The sequence below is a fragment of the Neolamprologus brichardi genome, chromosome 4 (genome assembly GCF_056152115.1).
Source record: "Neolamprologus brichardi isolate AB-2024 chromosome 4, ASM5615211v1, whole genome shotgun sequence".
NCBI lineage: Eukaryota > Metazoa > Chordata > Actinopteri > Cichliformes > Cichlidae > Neolamprologus > Neolamprologus brichardi.
Window position 1 is genome coordinate 9,593,755 of NC_142107.1, and position 24,401 is coordinate 9,618,155.

The following is a 24,401-nucleotide window of genomic DNA, read 5'->3' on the forward strand; positions in this document are numbered from 1 at the left end:
CTCTGATGGCTTGAACTGGCAAGATGCCTAGGGCTTATGGAAATAAATGAATGAATGAATGAATGAATGAAACAACTCTTGATGGTGCTGAAATCAAGGCAGGTAAGGCAAGCTCTCACATTTGTTTTAATGAACAATTGTGTTTAGAATAGTTTATTCTTCATATTACACAAACTCGGTACAAGTACGTTCCCACATGCTGCTAAATGAATGAAATCAACTTGGGAAAAGCACTGAATAAACTCTGTGGTCATTTCAAAAGACTTATGGCGACAATGGACTGCGCTGCATTATACAGAGAGGAGCTTGTGTTGTTATGCTCAGATAAACGAAAGAATAACAGAAACGCCAGTAAAGAGAGCCGTAACAAACAGCATATTGTCGGACAGGCTGTATATAATTTCCATGTGTGCCAGCAGAGTGTATTATAAAGCAAATGAAGAGTATTTATTTGTGTCATGAGTTGTTTTATTTTATTATGTCACGGAAGTGCTCAATAACCTCGTTAAAACACAGAAAGACAGTTGATGCATTCCTTAATGTAAAATGTAATGTTTCCTGCTTCTCAGTAAATTTAATACATTTTTCTATGTTCTCTCAGGGATTAAAGATTTTATATTACATTAACATTACATAGCTGCACACCACAGCCAACTGTAAAGCTAACAATTCAAGTTAATTTATACAGAGCCAATTAGTAACAATAGTCCCCTGAATGTGGTTTATACTATTAGGTAAGACCCCGCGGTATTAGAGCCCCCCCCCCCAAGAATCATGCAACCCTTCTTGGCAAGAGAGTTTTTTTTAACAGGAAGAAACCTCGAGCAGGACCAAGCTCAGGGAGGGCGACCACCTTTCCAGCTGCTGAAGGAATATGATAAAAAACACCGATACAGTAGAAAGAGAGTGGCACTAAAATATAAACATGTACAACAAAAATGTACAAATAAAAAAAACAGAAAAGAAAAACTGACAGCTGTTTAGAAATATGCATCTAAAAACTGAAAGTGTTGTGAGAGCTCCTGTGGAAACGAATGGGACTCAGTTAAAAGTCAGAACAAAGCGGGCTGAATGCCACTTCATACCTTTGCGTTAAATGATGCACGAACATGTCTGCCCGCTGAATGTGAACAACTTTAAAGGCTGTCCAGACTAGAACAATCCAACAGTTGTGCTTGTGTTGCTGTCGTTTTAGCCTTTCAGATCCCCTGTGTGAAACTTGCGATAGGCTGTAAAAGGAAACTGTTCTAAGCTTCTCTTTTTCCCCCATTAATTTTCTTCGCATGGTTATTTTCTGTAACTGCTTGCTCATTTAATATATTCGGTCTTTGAAACAATGTCTCCATTGATAGCGTCGTTTGTCGTTTCTTACGTCTGCTGCCTGGTGGTGGCGCCAACTCGCAGAAACACAGAGGGGAAAAGGAACTGCTGGTGAAAGCGCAACCGTCAACGTGATCAAACGTACAAGGAGAGGACAGTTACGACACTCTGATGGGACTCGTTTGGGTATGGCGCATGCGTACTTCCGCCAGTGTTCCCGTTCTTTACCGTTGCTGCTCTCAGAGCGCATGTGGGGAAGCTAACTGACGGTGTTGTCGTCTCCTTCTTCGTTTTCTGGGAAGCATCTGAACAAAGGCCTGCCCCTTTTTCATGAGGATTGCTCTACCGCCATCGTTACTTTACGTGTAATCACGATTACTAAATCGGATTACGATACTTTTATTATATTTCAAGGTATCAGTAACAACAGAGACAGAATTCGAAATGGATGCGGATCACCAAGAAACCAGCGGCGAGACCAAATCGGCCATTAATACTTGGCGTTATCGACACCATTTCACGTACAAGGCAGATCAAGGGAAAAATATCATCGTCCAGTGTAATCTGTGCTTGCCGAGGGTTAATCTGCTGTCCACGTCAAAAACCTCCACTTCAAATCTAAAGAAACATTTAGACGTAAGTCAGTCAGCCTAACAGCCCCCGTACAACTTCACGTTCCAGTGTTTGTTAATGTTTAAAAGACTCAATGAATGAATAGCCACCCTCGTGATTAATAACGTTACATTGCAGCTGCATGCTACAGGCGCTGGAGGCTCGTAGTGCTCAACTTCGCTGGAAAGAAAAAAAACCACAAACAGTCGCTTTACTCTGCAGAAGTGTTCTTAGGAGTGTTTTTCAGTGCAATTAAAGTTTATAAAATGTTGGGAAAGTCTGTTTAAAGAAAAAAACAACTGCCATGAAATCTTTCTTTGTCTTCTAGAGAACACATTTAGGCTGTGAAGCCAGGCCTGATGCCAAGAGAGGACGGAAAAAAGAGGAATACAATGGCGAGGAAAGCAGACACTGCCAGCTCAAAAAGCTCAAAGCGGAAATCATCTCCAAATGCCTGACCCAGGCAAAGATCGATGATCTGATCTTCAACTTCATTGTGGAGGACTGCCAGTCATTTTATGTGCTGGAGCAGCCTGGCTTCAGGAAGCTGATTGCCGGTTTAACTGAAGGTCTCAAATCCATGGACAGGGTGACCCTGTTTACTAAGGTGGACCACGGTTTCTCCAAGATGCGGGAAGAGTTGATGTCCAAGCTCAGCAGCGTCCAGTATGTGTGCACCACAGCGGACATCTGGACAGCCCACAACAGGAGCTTCTTTGGGATGACCTGTCACTGGATCGATATGGATTCTTTGGAGAGGAAATCCGCCGCCCTGGCTTTTGCACGGCTGCAGGGCAGGATCACGTACGACACCATCGCCGGCCGCATACACGACGTCCACGTGGCCTACAATATTGAGAGTAAAGTTCAGACGACAGTCACAGATAACGGCAGCCCCTTCATCAGTGTCTTCAGGGAGTTTGCGCTGGACAGCCAAGAAAGTGACGACGACATCGGTTTCTACGAGAATGTGAGCACCGTGCTCGAGGGTGAGCCGGAGCAGGACATGCTGCTGTTTCTGCCCACCGTGCAGCGCTGCGCGTCACACACCCTGGAGCAGATTGTCACTGATGACTTCTGGCAGGCTGTGTCACAGGGGCCCATGTGCCAGCTACATTACAGTGCCATGGCTAAAGTGTTTGCCATATGGAGCAAATGCCACCATCTCCAGGTCGGGATGGACGCGGCAGAGGAGATAGGGAAGATGGCGCTCGTCGTCCCCACTGTTATACGCTGGAACGTAGAGTACTGTGCCGTGCAGAAGATTGTCTCTCTCAGCGAGCGGGAGCTGACGGAGCTCTGCGCTCGCCTCGAGGTCCCACGCTTTCAGCCAGAGGAGATGGCCTTCTTGAAGGAATATGTGACTGTGTTTCACCCGCTCGCATTTGCACTCGAACTTTTCCAGGCGGAGCAGAAATGCTACCTGGGCCTGGTCATCCCAACCGTACTCAGTCTGAAGAACAAGCTAAATGAGCAGAAGGATGCAGCAAAATACTTCGGCGATGCCATCAACGCCATTGTAATGGCCATCGACGTGCGGTTCCAGGAGCTGTTTGGCAGCACCGAAGCGAAGATTGCGACCGCGACAACTCCTCAGTTTCGCTTGTGGTGGATGGCGGCCTCCGAGAGGGAGGAGATGTGCGCCCTGCTGGCCTCGGAGGCGTCCCAGATGGATCCCTGCACCGTAACCGAGGCGAACACCAGCCGCAACCTGTCCACCATTGAATCCGAGGATGACTTCTTTAGCTACGGCTCAGTGAAACCGGCCGTCCAGATCCAGCAGCGGGGGGTGTTGGAGGAGATTCGCAAGTATGTAGAAGGAACGGGGAAGAGCCTCGAGTGCCTGCAGGACTTCCCAAGAGTGAAGCAGCTCTTCCTAAAATACAACACCACCCTGCCGTCCACGGCTCCAGTCCAGCGTCTCTTCAGCCAGAAGGGCAACCTGGTGACGTCACAGAGAAACTTTCTGACTGACGACTATTTCGAGCGCATTCAGCTTTTGAGATACAACAGCAACCTGTGCTCTCTGGTCAGCGAGTGAATGGGTTACCGATGGCCGTCTCAGACTTTTAACCGATACAAAATCAAACCATATTGTTTTGAAGTCATCACAGGAGAACACTGAACAGTATCTCATTTCAGGCACTTTAGCCCGAATGTGCTTTCTAATATTTATCCCCCCCCTGCCTGTTTTGGTTGGCAAAGCATATGTCTCCCACTCCAGAATGGCTTAATGAAAACATCTGATTGACAATCATAGACACTGACACTCGGACTGACAAAAAGCATCTTTATCTGTGCTGTTGTTGTGATTTGATGTAGCCACGGGGTTAAACTGAAGTGATTTTTGTCTTTCAGTTTCAGTTTTTTTTCTACAGCTGTTCAGTAAGAATGCATCTCCTGTCTGTATTTTATATCATATATAAAGCGACAAGAAGAGACCCCCCCTCTCCTTTTGTTTGTTTGTGTCTCGCCTTTTTCCCCCTCTCCCATAAAAACCAATTGCAAGCCACAAGTAATTAGATTAGTTACAGAATGACATCAGCTGCCTTATTTACATGCAGCACCAAACGCGTTCGGCAAACACTCATTGCACTTTCAAACGCGTCCGGGTGTGTTTGTGTGCGAGGAAGATGCAAAGCATGCAAACGGTGAAATTCCAGTGGTGCACATTTCCCCAGTGTATTCTTTGCCATGTGCCCGGATGTCAGCTAAGAGCTTTCGTCTTGTCAGACAGCTGCCTGGAGACCAACAGGAGGCTGTCAGAGAATACAAACAGGCTCTGTCTGGACCCGAGCTGTCGAAGACATGACATTTTTGAAAATGCAAAAACCAGCCCGCCGAGAGCCTGAAAAACCTTGGGATTTACTTCCCCTTCGATATATTATTCCTAAATATATTCTCTGAGTGATTTTCTGTGAGTTTGCCTACAGCAGTCACAGAGGATTAAACGGACTTGAAAACTGAAAACCTATTTCTCTTCTGAATTGGGATTCTGTTCCATAGTGCAGCTTCTGATAGGGAGAAAAAACAGCTTACACAACTGATTGCAGAGAAAGAACAAGCTGGAGGAGTGTAGATTAAAGAGTAAAGCAACAATTCTTTGCTGCTGCAAAGTAAAATGAGACAGAAGTATCTGGAGTTGCACTGAGTTCAGGGGTCTTTGTTTATGGACTGTAGGAGGAAGCTGGGAGTACCTGTAGAGAACCCAGGAAGAGCGTATAAATGTACTAAAGGCTCCATCACAGCTTCTGTTTTGTTAATATGTGGTTGGATGACACAAAATATGCACTGATCAATACAGGGTTTAGGGGCCATAATACTGGGAGTTTGGGGGTTCTCTCTGGGTATGCCAGTTTCATCCCACAGTCCAGACACATGCATTTTAGGTTAGCTGCTGACTCTAAATTGGTAGTAGGTGTGAATCTATTCCTGTAGCAAAGAAGTGAGTTCTTGTGTGGGTTTTTTTCCACCCTTTTGGTTCAGTGCACCTCTGTTTGACTGGATATGATAAACATCTGAATAAGGTTGATGAATGACATGCTAGAAAATTATCTTCTGTCACTTAATGTCACTCCTGCCACCTGTTAGACGCAGATGTGCACTTCAGTAAATGCCAGACGTTTGTCTACTTAGAGTGAAATGGTTTTTGAAGTGAAACAGTGCAACAAATCAAACCTGGGCACAAACTTTGAAGTAGAAAGTATTAGTTTTAATGATTTCAAAAAAACAAAACACACGAATGGTACAAAGTATTACTTCTGAAAACAACAAGCAATACCCATCACCACACACATTTTTAACAGGGTCGTGTTAGGCACAAAGTGGGTGGAAGGTGTAGAGTGTGTGTGTGTGTTTGTCTAATAACCTCCGTTAGTATGACTGATTGAACCCATCACCAAACCCTTGTCCATACCATCTCCTCATTCTTCCTCCCTTGCAAAATGCAGCTTTAGGATCTCTCTATAGCATCATGGCAACAATAAATACCGTTGAGTCACTTTACCCATCTGCCATAGTGCTTCTACTTCATCTGTGTCAGTTCAGTGTTACGCTAGAGCAAGGAAGGAAGCATCAGGAGGTGTTACAGACATGGCGGGGATATATTTTATTATTCTAATGCCCTTCTTTCATTTTGCATCTGGTGTCTGGTCCTGGAACAGCCCAAGTCATTTCAGAAGGAGCTTGGCATGGCTGAAGTGGCCCAGGTTCTCGCAAGACTTGATCCAGCGCTGGACGTTAGCCGGAGATGAGGAGGCCGAGCCGCTCTGCAGCACGCAGCAGTAGCAGGCGACATCAGCCAGGGAGAACTCTGGTCCAGATAGCCAGGGGTTGGAACCCAGAGTTGAGTTTAGGGCCCGCAGGACAGCGGATCGCTCTTTGACACTGCCCTCTGCCAGCTGGAAGAAAGCCATATCCACCCAGCTGTCCACCAGGGTAGCAACAGCGGGGTCACTGGGATAGGGGGCAAGCAGCTTAAAGAGGAAGCGTGCTATGTTGGCCTCACCCTCAATGGGACACATGTTCTTGATGCTAAACTTCATCTGTGGTTTAGGAACTGTGGATGCAGAAGAGAAATGAGGTCATAACTTTTAGACAAATGGTGTCAATATAAAGATTAAAACATCTGCTTTTGTAGGGCATGGGTCTAAAAAGTGAAACCAACACTTAAGTGCCATAAACCCACATTCTTTCTAATGACCAGGAGGGGGCGGCTGTATAAAAAGATTCTATGAAAAGAGTCTGTGGGAACAAAACTCAACTACTCACTTGATCTTTTATCTCAGTAAACACTTTCATGATAGATTTATGGGTACAATTTTTTTTTAGGACATGCTTCTAATTTTTCTAGTTCAAGTTAAGAGTCAAATATACAAAACAGCAAAGTATGCTGATGGTAAGTCACAATATGGGCGTGCAGCATTCCCAGACTTCACTGCATTAGAAAACTGAGGTGTTTTTGATAATGAATTCATTATCTACATCTCCTAAATGAAGCATTGCTTCCTAATTATACACTAAAAAATAAAGTAGCTGAACGCCTACTCAGAAGACTTTATGTCTGATCGCAGTTGTTTTTGTTTGTTTTAAAAATACCCTGCCGTGGTTATGGTATGATAATTGGTTTCATAGTATTAGAAAAACTAGAATTCTATGAAACAAGCCACCCACATACTTTCACAAGACATTACATCCAAATCAAACTGTATCAGCACTGCCTTGCACCAGCACATTAAAGTGAGCAAGGACACAGGGCCATGTACAATGAACATATGACTACTACTGGATTAGTTTTAGGTTCTTGACTTTCTAGAACTTCTTAGTAGGATTTCTAAACTGATTCTTTGGAAGAAACCAGAAAAACATCCTCAAGCATGTGTGACTGTTCAAATCTGACACTCAGAACAAGCCTAATGTGCAAAAGTGCCCAGGTGACCTCACCATCTTTCCATATGAGGGTGAAGCCCAGCTGAAACATGTGGCGGGCGTAGCTGTCTGTGTGCCGTGGTCCGAGGCAGGACAGAAGCTGTGGTGGCACACTGGCAACAGAGGAGTGGACGTGGACAGTGGAGAGCACTCGATAGTGCTGACAGAGCAGGCTGTGGAGCACCAGCAAGGTCAGGGGTGGCTGCACCGGGTTGGCGTTTATGACGATATCACGGAGAGCACCGAGATCCTGGTCACATAACGATAGGCTCTGCTATTATGACACCACTACAGCCTGCACATACAGCTAATATTCAGTCTATACCCTAAGGTAGGCTTAAAGGTAAACTCAATTATAGCCAGGTTGAGCAGGTTAACAGTATAAAAACCTGGAATGACAGGAGATGTGATAAGGAAGATGGATAAGAGATTACTACTACTGGCAAGAAAAGGCAGTAACAGTAAAGCATTCAGTTAAAATTACTGTCAGTGAAAGAAAGAAATGTTACCAGTAGTGACAAACAATTTTTTTTTATATACCTTGCCCAGTACTGTGTCCAGGTCTGTGGTGTTTTTGAAGGTTGTGGAGCACTGGGAGGAGAGGCTGCTGCTGACTGTCAGGTCCAGATCGGCATCAGGGGTCATCACCGTCTTGGCTAAGCCCTCCACAGCTGCTTTCAGCTCATAGAGTTTTCTCATGATCTCATCCTGCCGGGCCTCCAGAGCTTTGACGGCTGGGTCCACCTCGCCATTCTGAAGCAACACAGAAAAAACAACACTGAATCTGGCTTAAACCACCCAGTTACATGAATGACTAATGTAAAGCAAAAAATACTGGCGACTACCCCTTATCCTCCTATGAGGTACACCTATGGTACCAATTTGAAGCTCCTATGTCTCCTATGTAGTAATTACTAACAGCTGCTTTGACAAAAAAAAAGTAGGGAAAAATGGCTCATAATTTGCTATACTTTTAGTATGCTTAATTTGTTGTTTTTAAACTAAATTTTGATCAGTTTTACAATCAAAATGTTGTGGTGACTCAGCTCTGCAGAGGTAAACAGAGCTGAGTGGTTACTCAGTCAGCTATTTTCAAGATACACAAAGACTACACATCTATCTGAAGTCTGACTACAAGTTTATATGTCTGGTTAATGCATAACACCAGAAATCTCTAAGGACAGATGAAGTTTACAGGTTTACAGCTGGTTCTATTGGCCATTTTGGATCTAAACTGGTCCATCCACTGAAATAGCATGCCTCCATGATGATCAAACGAGAAAAATCTATAATCAACCACCAGTAAAATTAATTAAAATGAAAAATCGCTATTTAAGATGACTATTCAGTAACACGTAAATATGGGTTCAATATTACTTGCTGGTATATAGCTGCCTAGTTAAGTCTATAACGATGAGATAATTACATCTATGATAACATTAAGTTTGTAACCAAACGTGACTGCTGCAATTTCCCCAATACAGTGTCATGAACTTGCAGATGAAACAGTACAGTGGGTGCACCCCCACAAATGAAGAATGGTCTCAAATAAAGACATAATCCTGATCGATTACATTAAAAACAATGTCACAGACCGGAGACAAGCTAACCGAACCGTTTCACTACTCTATGCCGTTTAATAATCTTGATGTAAAACAGCGGAGACACGCTGTAGTGGTTGCATCAGCCTAAAACTGAGATTACTCCCTGACAAGTTAGCTAGCTCGGCTACAGACAGCTCCAGCTAATATCGCGTCCGAGAAGCGCAACTATGAATGGAAACAACGAACAGGGAGAGGAGCATAGCCCAAGCGAAAGAGTTAATAATCATAATAATAATGATAATAGAAAGAATAAAATTATAACTTCGAAATGTGATTAGTTACCTGAAGCGCGTGTTCTGGGGTGCAGCTTTTTCCTTGCTGCGCGTGGATATTTGGTACCTTGTACATGCAGGTGGGCAAATCAATCTTTATGTCACCCCCACAGATGGGCTTTACCTGGTACATGGGCATGGTGGTGGAGGACAGAGTGTCACAAAAGGCTAAAAACAAAAACCCGGACACACAAGTCTTGTTGACAGGCAGCAGCAGCGGCAGGGACTACCACAGCTCACGGTGACACGGGAAAGAGGCCGGGGTGACGTCATATCCGGTGAAATCAAAAAGACGTTTTATTTCCGTTTTCTAATTTTATTATTATTATTAGTAGTATTAGTATTATTATTATTATTAGTAGTAGTAGTATTATTAGCCATTCATAAGCAAAATTTCCAGTTGTTATAATAAACTTCTGATAATGACTCTACAACTCAAAATTTCAAGTTATTTCTCAGTTTCACGTTAATTTGTATTTACAATACAGGGAAAAAAAGCTTACATATGTTTCAGCTTCTAACAATAGATAAATAAATAAGTCGAATTCAAAATTTCGACTTACTAAGTCAAACATATGAGGAAAATAACATCAAAATTGTGAGATAACAACCCACCACTGAATTTTATTTATGAGGGGTTTTTTTCACAGTTTTTTTTCTTATGCTGGATTCCACGAAATAGAAACCAAAGAGCCACTTTCATTATTCATAAAACAAAATTTATATGACAATATTAGATCATGAAGAAAAAAGTTAATGAATTAATGTAGAAAATAATTTTAAGAAAAATCAAATATATATTTAAAAAGAGCTTATGTTAAATTAATTATAATCACTCCATAAAGAAAATGTTTTAAAGGATTTTTCAACTACAGGCTTCAGCTGGTTTACTGCAAGCCCAGCCATAAATCTATACAAAACCTGCATTTATGTTAAAAAATAAAAAAGCAAAACACTTCCCTAGTAAAACGAAGAGAGTCCAGATTACAATTTTCATCACACATTCCAAATCTGATTGCTTTTGCTGACAAATGTGGTAATTCAATCTTCTTACCAGCTCCACATATTATTCCAGAGAGGCTGCACTGATTCACAATGGAAAACCGTTATTCTAATTTTCAATATCATTTTCACAGAACACATAATTATTCACATCCAAATTAAATCTCAGATATGAGAATTCATTAGATGGGTAAATCTTATTTGGGATATTGAAGCTCATCTCTTTCACCTAAGGAGGGAGAGAGAGAGAGATATATACTTTCTTCTCAGCACTTTAACCTCTTCAACATTAAATTCCTCCATAATACTGTTCTTTCTAAGGAACTAGGATAGATTATAAGTCTGTTGGTATAATTACTATCACATAAGTCAGTTCCTGCTATGCAGAGCTTTCTCAGACCAGGGGAAAACTATTATTGTTGAACTCAAAGAGGGTGGTATGGTTTTAATTAGAGCAGAAATTTCTCACAGGACACCTCATGTTGCAACAGACTGAGCTACATGCAAAAATCCTTTTAGCTCTTTATTCATCTTTGTGCACAGGTTTATTTGATTGTTTTGCCAAGTAGTGGATGCTTTTAATTTTGTGTTCTGTTAAGATGATCTCACACTGCTTCAATAATGCTCCGGAAAGGACAGTCAGTGACTGATAATGTTCCATGGTGTGGTTTAATTTTAATTGCTGAAAAATGAAACAGTTCCCAATCAGATGCTTTCCAGACGTATCTGGCCATGTTTTTATCGCCACTGTTTAATTTTACAGAAGTACAGTTTACTCAGCTTTGAAAATCTTGTTAAATACATCAATGTTTGTCATGTGTACAGAAAATGTTTCCTAAACAGTGATAAACAGACATTTAGTCTGTTTATCACTGAGATAAGTAGAAGTCACAAATGACAAGATGTTTGACTAGACATGATTGTATTAATCCTTTGAGAAAGAGTTCTTTTGGCCAGTCTGCATTTTTTAAACACTGTACCCATCCATATCAGAGAGCACAATACATAGGATATGTTCAAATGTCAGCTAAAAGATGGCTGAATGATAATCAGTTTTGTCACCATTGATTTAAAATTCTGTGGTGCACATTTTTCTGCGTGAATAATTCAGAGGTCAGTGTTAAGTTGGCTTAACAAACAAACAAACAAACAAACAAAAAACGGGTCAGGTACAAGGATTGGACCTAAAATGAGTGAAATGTCCAAAGAAAATACTTTGAAGGAGCTTCAGAAAGCCGGAGAACTATTGCTCAAGTATACTTGTAAAAAAATTTACAAGAAATTCTGGCTCTTTGGAGACGAAATATGAAGAAATAATTAGTGGCTCAAGACTTTTGCATAGTTCTGAATACATACAAAGGTGGTGATTAGAGACAACAGTACCTGAAGAGTAGCTCTTCTTCTTCTACTTCTAAGAGTTTTACATCAGTTGAGATTTCTTAATGTTTTTGAGTTGCATCACAGGCCCTTTCTGCATAGCCACCCACCATTCTTATTCTTTGCGTAATGCTTTCTGTACAGTTTTAACAAAAGTCATAATGTTTTTAAATGTTCATGCTTTCTAAACATCAGCTTCATTCTCTCTACTGATTCCCTACATTGATGCATATTTTGCCCTCTCTTTCCCATCTCCCCTCGCCCCTCAAATCATATCTCTTCTTACATCTTTGTACTTTCTGCACAAGATACTGATTAGATTTAATGTTTGTGTTTCCCAAAAATGATAACAGTGTCTGGTGGGATGATCTCCCATGATGAAAACTGAACTCTTTAAGTGCATCGAGTTCTTAATCTGCTAATAAACATCTGTTCTTTCTTTTTGGATCTCCTGCTTCATACCTCTTCTACTTTATTTTGTATCCCAGTAACTACTTCCATCTGTAGCCACTGAAAACTTCCTCAGTGTGCTATGAAGACCATGTTTTCCTCAAATGTTGATGTTGAAACAATGATGAATTATCAGACAGTATTTCAACAAGCTAAAGATGCTACCGTTTTAGGTTTTGATAGACCTAGTAAGTTAGGCCTGTATGAGTATTTTCCTTTCTCTTACTTCCACTATGAATTTGAATGTGACCAAATTCACTACAGATTGAAAACATCTGACGTACTTTGAATCAATCCAGATGACTGGCAATCAATCCACTGTTGAACCTATTAGCTCTGTTTATATATTGTTTGACTCTGTGTATCATTCCCGTCTCCGTCATTGTACTATTCCTTTCCTTAGGTCTCATTCTATTGCTTAAATTGATGTTACAAAGTTCCAAGTACTTTCAAGCATCTCTACTGATGTTACATTGGTCAGATATTGCTTATTTAAGGTATTTGGTAATAAACATGACTATTATTCTAACCAAAATTGTTATTTAATCTTCTCAATAATCAGTAAATAATCTAGACTGTGCCACATCAGATATTAAATCCACTCGTTTTGATATGCAGTAGAGGGCGCCATGGTATAATTTCTCATAGAAGTTTACTGCAGGTGGTCAGTAGCCAACAGACTAGCTGCTCATAACGTTTTGACTCATTAGGCTACAGAAATATATGCTGCAGAAATATTGTTATATAGGATATTTCTCTTGTGTTTCTGTTGTCTGATCCTCTGTTGTCTTATTTACTTAAAACGCCTAAAAAACACTACGCCACTTGTATATTGCAAGAGCAATGTGAAAAAGTATCTAAATCAGAGGATGGTTATACTAAGTAAAAAAGGGAGCAATGATTTATGCCAAACATTTCTTAACTTTTTAGCTTAAAAATGCATATTTAAAGCTAAAGCCTCAAATATCAGCTAGACACAATTAAAAGATCTATCTATCTATCTATCTATCTATCTATCTATCTATCTATCTATCTATCTATCTATCTATCTATCTATCTATCTATCTATCTATCTATCTATCTATCTATCTATCTATCTATCTATCTATCTATCTATCTATCTATCACTGGTGTAAATTTAATTCATCATTACAGTGATTTCACAAAAAGTTGAATGTATTTCAAAAATATGGTAACATTCTGTTAACAGCAAAACATTCTGCGATTTGCAGAAGAACTAGAGGATGAGGCTGGGTAGAAAAATTTCTGGGCATCTCTGCCCATTATGTAGGACTTAATCCATTCATCTGCCTGTCCTTTTTCTACCTCTTTGTTCTTTTAAACTCATTGTTTTTGATACTGCTACGGATCAGGACCTGGACCTGGTGTGCTTTTCGTGTTAAGAAATGTATTGAAGAGATGCACTTTGAGACAGGTTTCTGATGTTTGCAATGTTTGTTTGTTTTTAAAATGTTGGTCACTCTCTCTCTTTTGCTTCTTGAATTATTTTAGGGATCTAATGTTTCCTCACCAGTAGGATTGCAGCTGGCCTTGTTAGGTTTTTCCACTAATACACTGCATTTCCGTGGGAAATGCAATCATTGTTTTAGGAAAACAATATTAAGACTGTTAATACAGTTTTTCTCAGTTGCTTTGGTGCATTTCTCACAACAGAATTAAACTTTGCACCACTACTAAGGCTTTTCTCAAAACAATTAGTGCAAACTGCAAAACATGGTGGATAACTTGCAAAAGTGAGTCACTTCATCAAAAAGAAAAGTCAGTTGCTCAAAATAAGTAGTCAATGCTTCAAAAGCAAGTCCCTTAATCAAAACAGATAATATATTCATCAAAAGCAAGTACTTATATCAATCAAAGTGTCAGGGCTGTCACAATAACAAGTCATAACACCAGCACCTTTGGTCACAAAATCAAATGGTTTGAACATGTTCTCATTGTGACGGATTTCTTTGTAGGTGCTTCCCAATGACATGTCAAGTCTGGACAGCATGCATGGCATGTTGAAAACCATAAATTGTAAAGGAAAATCAAGACACTTCATATGCACTCTTGATAATATTCAATTGAACCCTATAAAGAGCGTCCAGAAAAGCCAACAGGTGTTGTGTATTGTATACACCAATACGAGGAATATGGGTGTGAACGCCATTTTCTGAGATTGCTGCACATGTTGTAATATTTCCTCCTCGTTGGCCTGGGACATAAATGGTGGCTCTTTCTCCAATGTGATTTCGTCCACGCCATCTGCCTTTTGCAAGATTGAATCCCGCTTCGTCAAGATATACAAACATGTGCAGGGTTTCCCTGGCCTCCAATTCCAGGATACGCTATACAAAGGATGAGAATAAAAAAGTCTGTAATGGTGCATTTGGCACAACAGATTGTACAGTTTTGAATTGTAAATAGGATTACAGTAACATGCATAAATGTAAGTGCAGTACATGGCCTAAACTTTTACAGTAAACAGAGGTACATATGCAAACATGTTTTACCTGTACATACTGGTGACGGAGCTCCTTCACTCGATCACTGTTCCGTTCAAATGGTACTTTGTACAATTGCTTCATGGACATTTCATTCCGTCTGAGGACTCTGTCTATGGTGGAAATTGATATTGACTGAATATTTCCGAAGATGGTGTCATCTTCTACGACAGTTCTTTGTATTTCTCTCAGTCTCAAAGCGTTGTTTGCAGCCACCATTGCACAAATTCTTTCCTCTTGCTGCAGAGTCAAAAGTGGACCTCTTTTTTATGGAGATTTTCATGGAAACTCCTTAAGAATAGGATTTTCAAAATGGGTGTACAAATTGTTTGACAAGATGTTCAACAATTTTGAGTGCACTGACACAAGCAATGAAATGAAGACTATTAGTTGTAAGGACAATGACTATTCAGCCGGTACAAGTATAAATAATTGTGACATTCATGATAAAAGCAAGGAGATCGTGATGAATAGCAAATCAAAAGTGACCATTCTTTAGATATTTGTACTTACTCAACTGCTTCATGTCCAAAGACATTTGCCTTTGGACGAAATGAACATGAAACCGCCACAAGGTTGTGCCAAAACGACTACATGTTGTGGAGGTTGAACTAACTATTGTGCAAAGTTTAATTCTGTTGTGAGAAATGCACCAAAGCAACTGATGAAAACTGTATGTCTGTAAATGTAAACATTACTTTTAAATAAATGTCAACATTTTAAAAAAATGCTACAACACATATGGGACACTTATACACATGATGAGTATTAAGTATTTATTATGTCAGCTACTACATTTCCACAAAATAATTTACTGGGGAAATTACACTATTACTGTAAAAATCTGTTGTAAATGTTACAGTAAAACTAGATATATACTGTAAAAGCACAGAATTACTGAAAAAAATGCCTAAAACAAACTCACTAAATGGATAATGCAGAATTTAAACTATTATTTCTTTAAATGCTGTAAATAGAACATTGTACTGACAAAAATACAAAATCCTCCTGTAAAATAAAATAGTATAAAACTGTCAAATAAATTATAGTATGGTTTACAGTTTTTCTTACAGACTTTGTCTCTAGAAATCTTAAACTATTTGTTCAACATTTTTCATTTGTGAATATGTGAGTGCTATGTGTTGTTTCCTTTTTTGTATGTGTCCTTTGTAATCTTTGTAATCTTAGGTGACTAAACAGCTAAAAAAACAAACAAAAAAAACAGCTTTATTTCTACAGCATCAAACGTGTGACACCAATCAAAATCAATTTGCCAAGTCTAGCCAGTGTCATTCGATCTCAGGTGATCTTTTGCGTCAGTCAAACCTAGCAATACAATCCATTACCAGGAAGCAGTCGAGGAGCCCACGACATTGACGCACACCAAGCTTCTCCTTTGACTTGTCCCCTTGCAGTCACCTTCTTCACTGTCACCTCTCTGTCAGAGGAATCTTCTTAGTACTGTTTCACACGTGAGGAGCATCCTTTCCTCTCCAGCCACTGCCCCCAGAGACGGTTAATGAAAAACAGCACGATTGAGTTTAATGTTGCAACTACTTGTTAATCCTGAATAATTCACTATTCACTGAAGTCTGACAACAGAGAGGGAAGAAGGGGTTGAGTGTTGAGGTGAAGGAGTGGGGTGGTGTTGATGCAAACCTGGCACTAATCCTGATGTAATAGTCAGATCTGATGGCTTATAAGACCTGAGCTCGAAATTGAGACTATAGTCTCTCCTTTTCAGAGGAGGAACTGAAACCTGACAGTTCACAGTGGTTCTTTAAGTCATGTTGAACAAGGGAGTCTGTCAGGCTGCAGATAGTATGAGATTAAGGTAGGTGCTATCATATACTTAGGCCCAGTGCTGCTGAGCAGCTGACAGTGTTAAACAACAAGGGAATGAAGAGTTGGCAATGATTGCTTTGAGATGCTTATAATAATAAATTTTAAATGTAGTGCATGGTTTTCAGAATAGGGATGCATTTAGGTCAAAGAACAAATTGATCATGTCATAGCATTAGTTCTCAGAAGCAGAAAATGTACACATTAGGATACAGGATAAATTTCAGCAAATTAAAGTTAAAAAACTCATGCTTGGTGGTCTTCCCCTCAAAAATCACATGAATTTAATTTAGTTTCACTCAGTGCTTTTCCCCATGGTTGTCCAGGTCCAAGCTGTAGTGAGTATGGCTGTGCGGAGAGGAGGATAAAACCAAGAATCACAGACTTTTAAAAGGACAAAATAATACAAAAGGATCAGCATATAAGCAATAATTTATGGGTGTATAAGCTGTAAAAAAGTATCCAAATTTCAGTTTCAGATGCAGACTGTCTGAGTTTCTGGATGTGTTTTTGGATGTTTTTTTTTTTGTTTTTTTTTAAGCTGATTGGTATCTACTGACACTTACGGATGTTGCAATGTGTTTACTAACCAAGCTCCTACGCACGAACGTTCTTTATTGGGCCTCTAGGTTTGTCCTGGATCGCAGTCGTCACCTTATCTCATTGTCCCTTCTTATTTGAAAAGGTCTGCAAAGTACCTGTCTACTTCTTCATGACAGCCATTAATCAGTCTGAGGATGCGTCAGCACGTGCAACAGCTGCTCAGTGGTTTAAACAGGGTGTGGCTTTTAGTTCAAATTGCACACTTGCCTTATTCTAGCTAACAGACACACACCTTAAACTATATTTTAAATATGATTAACATAACTGCTAACCAGTTATGTGAACTGTGTATGGAAATAAATTCGAAGAAACCACCTTCCTCTAAAGTAGCCTCACAGAGACATCATGAGTAGAGGCTTAGAAATAATGCTTGTTGGGGAACAGAGGCAATGCTGTCATCCCCTGCATTATGGATAGAGTTCCTCCACAGAGCTCACAAAGCCCGTTCAGTCATCCTAACACGGCGGTTAAATCTTTTACGATGCACCTCTTTGTACAAACTATCAGGTAGCAACATCTCTGATACCTTCAAGTTCTAAAAGACTGGGGATGAGTCAAAAATGAGGACAATATTTTTCACAGCAGAAGCTGGACATCCTGAAGATATTTGCAGGGTTTAGTGTCTCTGGTTTGCCCGAGTACATCAGGTTGTTTTCAGTTGAAGATGGGGTGCACATTAAAGTTTCACACAGACTTAATAAGTAAGGTGAGCCTGACACTCCTTTCTTGATATGAGTTTTTGGTGACAATGAAGCGAGGGCATCAATTATTGAGGTGCCATACAGACAAGCAGGCTAAGCCTATGTGTCCATCCCAAAGGGCTAATCCAGGCATAATTCCAGGTACAGTAGTAGCAGACACGCAACGGTTTAAACAGCTAAAGTAACTTTGCTTGCTTACTTTATTTCATCTGGCAGTTATGTCATCTGATTTTGTTTGGTATCTTAATCTTAACGTGTCAGTGGCAGGATCATTTCCAGGATTTTTTTGTAATTATATCACATTAAAACTGTTTTATATCAAACAACATTTTTACTATTTTTACTTTTACATAAGTAAAGGCCACAAGTTTAGCATAAAGAACATAAAGTACTCATTATATAAAATGTATATCACTTTAATGTTGCAGCTGGAGAAGGTTTTACTTACTTATATGCTTATACGGTTATATGCTTAGGTGCTGGTGGTCAGCTGCTTGTTAAAGCAAATATCTAATCACCCAATCACATGGGTGCAACTAAGTCCATTTAAGCATGTAGTCATGGACAAGACAACCTGCTGAAGTTCAAAGTGAGCATCAGAATGAGGAAGAAGGGTGATTATTTGTATAAATGAATGTGCTGTGGTTGTTAGTGCCAGATGGGCTGGTGTGAGTATTTCAGAGACCACTAATCTGGGATTTTCCCAAATAGCTGTTTAAGAGTTTAAAGAGAATGGTCCAAAAAAAGAAAGTATCCAGGGAGAAGCAGTTCTCTGGATGAAAATGCCCCGTTGATGTCAGAGGAGACCAGACTGGTTCAAGGTGGAAGGGAGCAGTAACAAGTAACTACATCTTTAAGCCAAAGTATGCAACAAAGCATTTCTGAATGCTCAAGACTTGGAGCAGATGGGCTACATCAGCATAAGACCATACCAGGTGCCCCTCCCATCAGCTAAGAAGAGGAAACTGAGGCAAGAATTTGGACAGGTTCACCAAAATTGGACAATAGTAGATCAGAAATATGTTGTCTGATCTTATGCACCCAATTTCTGCTGCGACATTCAGATGAAATAGTCATTTGGCATAGACAACATCGGTTTCATGTTGCTTTAAATTATGTTTATTAGTTTGGTGTTTTGTGCTGTTTGCCCATCAACAGATCATGCAGTAAAAGGAGATTTAAACGTGTGTGCGATACATCTGAACATTAGTTTCAACTCTTGAAAGATGATAGTGCTGCCAAAAGAACATCAATCTGCTGCCGTTTGACATTTTTTCCTATTCTCCCCTCTCTCTCAGCAAAACACATCTCCATATTTTGCTTTTCATCCCCCTGCCCTTGAGTCCTCGTAATCTGCGTGTCACATTATCTTATAGTGCTGTCCCACACTAGCACATCCAGCAGTCAGCGTCTACCTGTTGGCTCACATTTCCTTCCTGTTTACCACTCGCAGCTCTTGACCTGCAGGGGTCACAGCTTTATTGTGTGTCCCTTGGCTTGTGTTACCTACTGGCTTCCCCAACCTTGTCCTGCAATCAGCCATCATAGTCTGCCCTCCATGCCACCCCCCGTCTGCAGAGATGAGAATTCAAATCTGATAACAGCAGCTATGGGTAGCCTACATGATAATCTAATCAAGTGCTGTTGTGCTTGTACAGTGCTCGTGTCACAATACAGTATGTCTGCTGATGTGTTTGCTTAACACACACAATTGTGCATTTATCCAGTTAAATTCCATATTGGAGTGATGTCAATGTTATAGTTTTTTAAACTTTGCACCGTTTATAATATTTTTAAATGTTATGTTCAGAATTAAATTTAAAATTGTCCTTCTCCGATACAAAATCGTGAATAATCAGGCCCCGTCATGTCTTAAAGACCTCATAGGACATTATTACCCTATCAGAGCACTTCACTGTCAGGCTGCAGGATCAGTTGTGGTTCCTATAGTTTTCAAAAGCCCATGTACTGTAGAGAAATCCCCCAGTTTGGATTCAGGAGACAAACACCCTCTCTACTTTTGAAACTCATTTTTGATAAAGGTTATAGTTACGGGTAGATCAGATGACCTTTAAATCCTCCCTTAGTTATGCCACAATAGACTTATGCTGCTGGGGGGCTTCTTATAATGGGTTGGACATTTCTTCTTTACTCATCCGTTTTCACTCCCTGTGTGTTTATGCACCATCACTGCTTTCCATTAGTTTATTATTAACATCTGGCTCGTTCTCACTTTTATCCTGTCTCTCTCTGCTCTCTTCTCTTTTCCCTCACCCCCAACCAGTCATAGCATTCTTCCTGTTAAAAGGGAGTTTTTCCTTACCACTGTTGCCAAGGGCTTGTTAATGTGGTTGTTGGTGTTCCTTTCTAATATTGTAGTGTTTTTACCGTACATCATTCATGAGGCTACAGTCGCGAGTTGACAGTATACAAACAAAGCTGTTTAAAACTGAATTGAATCCAGTGGTTGATTTCTTATTTCCTTCATGTGTATCAGTCTAACCTTGAAATGTTTCCCTTTAGCACACCTTTACCTTTTTGTACTACACATATGCCAAAAAGTACTGCAGATTATCACATTTAATTCTGGACTTAACTATTTTGTTTATCTCGTTATGTTTTTTTCTTCTAAGCTCTGTACTGATTGGTCTTGCAAGTGTAGTTTTAAATTGCATGGCCTTTATTGGTTTATTCTGATACTGTGTTTATTCCTATTAAACTGTAAGTGTCCCTGACTTTAGAAGAACAGGTCTGTATGAGTCCAGTAGAGAAAGAAGGAATAAAAAGCTTTCGTCGCAACAAAACCTGTGAATCAAGCATCTAAATGTGTGACTGCATGACTACATTTGTGACTGTGACATCAAGCTAATGCCAGAGTAGGCCCCATACTGTGGTTCGGAGTGGCAGGTGTCTGCTCTAATAGTCAGGTTTCCTCTGTAATATACACATAATTAAAATGATACTAATGCGGAAGCCCTGAAAAAAAAATTGCTACTCTGTATTTTGGCGCCGCTAGTGGGCCGGAGAATAGTGAGGTGGCTGTTAGTTTTAATCCCCCAAATCCTGTAAGTGCAGAGAATGAAAAATCAGTGTGCTATTTAAAGTCTTCAGGATGTAGGGGTTGTGATGATGGTTGTAAGGTGGCCAGAGTTCTGTCTGAGAGCTTGGCAGGTTGTCCCACATCTAAAGTGACTATTCTCATTACCAATGGCTTCAAATGAATGTGCACCAATTAGTTTGTTTAGCAAATTTCTGTGCTTATTTAAAACTGATTGTTTGCTTGCTATCTGTGTCTAATCTCTTGATTTTAGCTGATGTATCGCATATTATGTGCAGCATGTGCAGTGTTTTGTTTGCCTAGCCTGAGCAGCACCAAGGTGTAGCTGGGTTTATTTGCAAAGCTGAGGTCAGGTGTCACCCAATCCAACCACGGTGACACTCAGGTGGTCATCAAGGACACCTCTTCTGGTTTCTCCCAGTGTTAGCTCTATGGTTCTAAAACTCTCTCTCTCTCTGTGACACACACACACACAACTACAGTGGTACTGTACATACAGTGTTTGTGTCAGTTCTCATATACCTGACACTGACACTGTCTGTCTCATTTACTGCTGTGATCAGGGTAAGTAAAGATTTAAAGGGCACCTCCAAACTGTAAATGAAATAGTGTAAGTGGGTGTTTACGTGTGTTGTGTCCATACAGGTATGTGTATATGCAGTATAAATCCCCATACAATAAGAGTTAATTAGAGGTCTTCTTGTGCATGTAAATTATTTCAGTGCTTGAACTGCTATGCAATATTTTGGAGGTACTGTTCTTGCAAACCTGCACTGTGACATCCCAAAGCAGAAGACATACTGAAACACACTGAGATCTGCACTTGTTTATAAATAATGAAAAGAAATGCATGACCTGGATTTATTCTTTTATTTTTCTCTGTAATTTGTTAATTTGCACATTTATTTGAACAATACAGCTTTAGACTCTATCTAGAAGAAAGCTACTTAAAAATAAGAGAAGAACATAGATATCTTTGGACCATTCAGGTTTCATCTAACTAGCGGGACAAAGGTTGACTACAGTAAAAGCCCCTGAAGCAGTTGGATAAGGATGGCAGGGGGGGAAATCTAGATGGAGTCATGGAATCCAGCTGTTTAGGACAAGACCATGGCTTGGAACTCTGTTGAGGAAAAACATGGATCAGTAAGATGTAGCTCAGTGTAACTAAAATATGTTTATTTACTTTGCAGCGACTATGGCGATCTTATACCAGAAGAGAGAAACAGTTTGATGGCACAGTTGTAATATCAAAGTTAACAGCTTGCAACTGACTCGAGTGTATAGCCAGTTTTAAACCTAAAATCACAAATGTTCTAGAAAAACTGTGTGCAAGCATGCAAATTCAGGAATTATATGTCAAATAGGTATGAATTGCCTCACCATCTGCTCCAATCATACCATCGCTATCATCATCAGCAGCACTCAGGAAAGCCTTGGTCTCCTTATCTGTCAGAACACGAGCCCCGGGACAAAACCTCTGGAGGAAAAACCTGGTAGGCACAAACAGGGACAAACACGATCCAAAGGTAGAGTCACTCCTCAATGACAAGTGGATAAAAGGCAAAGTAAGTGAAAATGTTGCTAATTTTAATGCAAGCGTAGGCCTATCACACTGGCTTCAGTCGTCAGCCTTAGATGCTGCTCTGTGTGGTATCCTGCAGCCACAGCACCCACACTTTAAGACCTACCTTATATTAACATTGTCTTGTTGTGCTTTAGGTTTGCTTTTTGCATCTGTCTTTTACACAGGGTTGGTAAAAATATGTGACTGCTGTGCTGCATTGTTCAACTTGAATATATTTCCCAGAATATTATAAATTGATCTTGCAGCTTTCACGTCAGCCTTCCAAAGTCTGATAGATTAATGCTGAGGCGCATCCTCTTCTCTAAATCTCTCATATTTCTAAAAGAATAAGTGCACATGAATTTGATTTTGCTTTGAGGAAGACAGTTGAACTGCTTCTTCTGTTAAATCCTGTCTGCACTAAAGGAGGGGGGGGGGGATTTATGAACTCTCTTCTCACTCACTTGAGCTCTTCTTCCTCGATAAAGCCACTGGCGTCGTTGTCCAGAATCCCAAAAACCTTCTTTATATCCTGAGGGCTCTTCTTGGTGAGGCCACATATCTGGAAAAACTTCTTAGCAGAGAAGGAGTCTGGAGCTGGAGAAATAAATCACAGTGAGTTTGGTGGATGACTCCAAAGTCTGCCTTCCATTCATTAAACTGACTTAAACATGTAAATACTAATATATGAATGAGTAATGTCAGGTATTTTTCAATAAACTGGTATTAAAGCAAAGTTGTTATAATACCTGCAAAGCCTCAGACTATTTGTGTGACTTTAAATTACAGACACATGATAACATACAACCAACAATTAAGTATGATATAAAACACGTAATCTTCTTATTTAGGGTACACATCATGAAGAAAATCACCGTTTCAAATGTTGTATCTTTATTTTATTTTTTGGAAGCTGGGAGGCCAGTTACTGGGATCTTTACCTTTTATATTTTATATATTTTCTGTGCATTTATGTCAAGACTTTTTATGTCTTCCATTTATGGGCTTTACTCATAGTTACTTGCACATATAAATATATATGTGTGTCCTTGTATTCTGTTTATGTTTTATGTGTGTGTGCTTTTAAATGTAAATATATCAGGGGGAGAAAATCTCCATACTGTAAACATATTGGTGGAAAACGATACCTTGGCAGTCCTTGATAGCACTGTCGATGGCATCAGCAGAAAGGATAGATGAGAGCGACATTTTATTCCTGCAGGAGGAACAGCCATGGTGAATTATTAAGATTAAGCCAGGTGCAGTACAAACCTTCTAAGCTGACACTGACTGACAGACAGACTGGCAAAAGATGCCCAAGTGGAAACACTGTTACGGAGAACTTACTGAAAAGTACGGCATGGAGTTAACGGAACAGCATCCTTACACAATGAAAGACTTCGATCTCAGAGAGTTGTAAAAAAGCCCGTAAAACCGCGATAGGTTTTCTCTTTGCGACCTTTTTAAGCCACTCAAGCAGCCTATCACAAATTAAAAATGATCAAATGAACTTTTCGCTTCTCGCTTTGCCCTTGTTTCCCCGCCACCCACGGCGAGAGTCAGTCACAACTTTTACGCACGCAATTATTTGCCCTGTCACTCAACTAGGCGACCACACAAAAATTAAAAAAAATTATCTCACACAAAACTTTTCAGTTTTTCTAAAAGCAGTTAACTTCCTGCCCGACTTGGCGCAGCAACTCACCGTGTTAAGGGGGTTCTCTCCCAGGTAGGCGATCCAGCAGAGAGATGAGGTTATGTGGTGGCTGTTGTCCGTTAAGACGGATTTATATAGGTCTGATTGCCGTGACAATGGAGATTGCTTGGGTTACCCGTCTATGGATCAAATTCTAACTGCCCGCCCCTGATCCAGTTTCTCGGCTAACTAATTAACCTTTACTACTTATAACGCCCAGGCGCAGAGAGACCGGAACGCGAACGTCTGTAACGCCCTCGTAAATAGCATATTAATTTAAGAGCGCTTTCTTCTTCCCATCCTCCACTCCCTCCTTTTATCCCAGCGTCCCTCCTCTCACCTCCGGGATTATACAGTAAATGCTGC

At 40.2% G+C, this 24,401-nt stretch overlaps 3 protein-coding genes across 4 annotated transcripts; 1 reads left to right on the forward strand and 2 right to left on the reverse strand.

The window, feature by feature from the left end:
* The first annotated feature begins 1,512 nt into the window (after nt 1-1,512).
* On the forward strand, nt 1,513-4,838 carry zbedx (zinc finger BED-type containing X). The gene is made up of 2 exons (XM_006791539.3): nt 1,513-1,956; nt 2,261-4,838. The coding sequence occupies exons 1-2, from the start codon at nt 1,765-1,767 to the stop codon at nt 3,971-3,973; spliced, it is 1,905 nt and encodes a 634-aa protein (XP_006791602.1). The 5' UTR covers nt 1,513-1,764; the 3' UTR covers nt 3,974-4,838.
* Nucleotides 4,839-5,622: 784 nt separating this feature from the next.
* Nucleotides 5,623-9,497, reverse strand: aimp2 (aminoacyl tRNA synthetase complex interacting multifunctional protein 2). 2 transcript variants are annotated; one of them, XM_006791538.3, is made up of 4 exons: nt 9,360-9,497; nt 7,900-8,112; nt 7,375-7,609; nt 5,623-6,490 (listed from the first exon to the last, which is right to left on the reverse strand). In XM_006791538.3, the coding sequence occupies exons 1-4, from the start codon at nt 9,372-9,374 to the stop codon at nt 6,102-6,104; spliced, it is 852 nt and encodes a 283-aa protein (XP_006791601.1). In that variant the 5' UTR covers nt 9,375-9,497; the 3' UTR covers nt 5,623-6,101. The 2 variants fall into 2 exon arrangements, with proteins under 2 accessions (XP_006791601.1, XP_006791600.1); XM_006791537.3 differs by having other exon boundaries at nt 9,246-9,497.
* Nucleotides 9,498-21,633: 12,136 nt separating this feature from the next.
* Nucleotides 21,634-24,200, reverse strand: pvalb8 (parvalbumin 8). The gene is made up of 5 exons (XM_006791536.3): nt 24,045-24,200; nt 23,488-23,555; nt 22,804-22,936; nt 22,156-22,265; nt 21,634-21,895 (listed from the first exon to the last, which is right to left on the reverse strand). Exons 2-5 carry the CDS (start codon nt 23,546-23,548, stop codon nt 21,870-21,872), a joined length of 330 nt encoding a protein of 109 aa, XP_006791599.1. The 5' UTR covers nt 23,549-23,555; nt 24,045-24,200; the 3' UTR covers nt 21,634-21,869.
* Between the last annotated feature and the right edge of the window lie 201 nt (nt 24,201-24,401).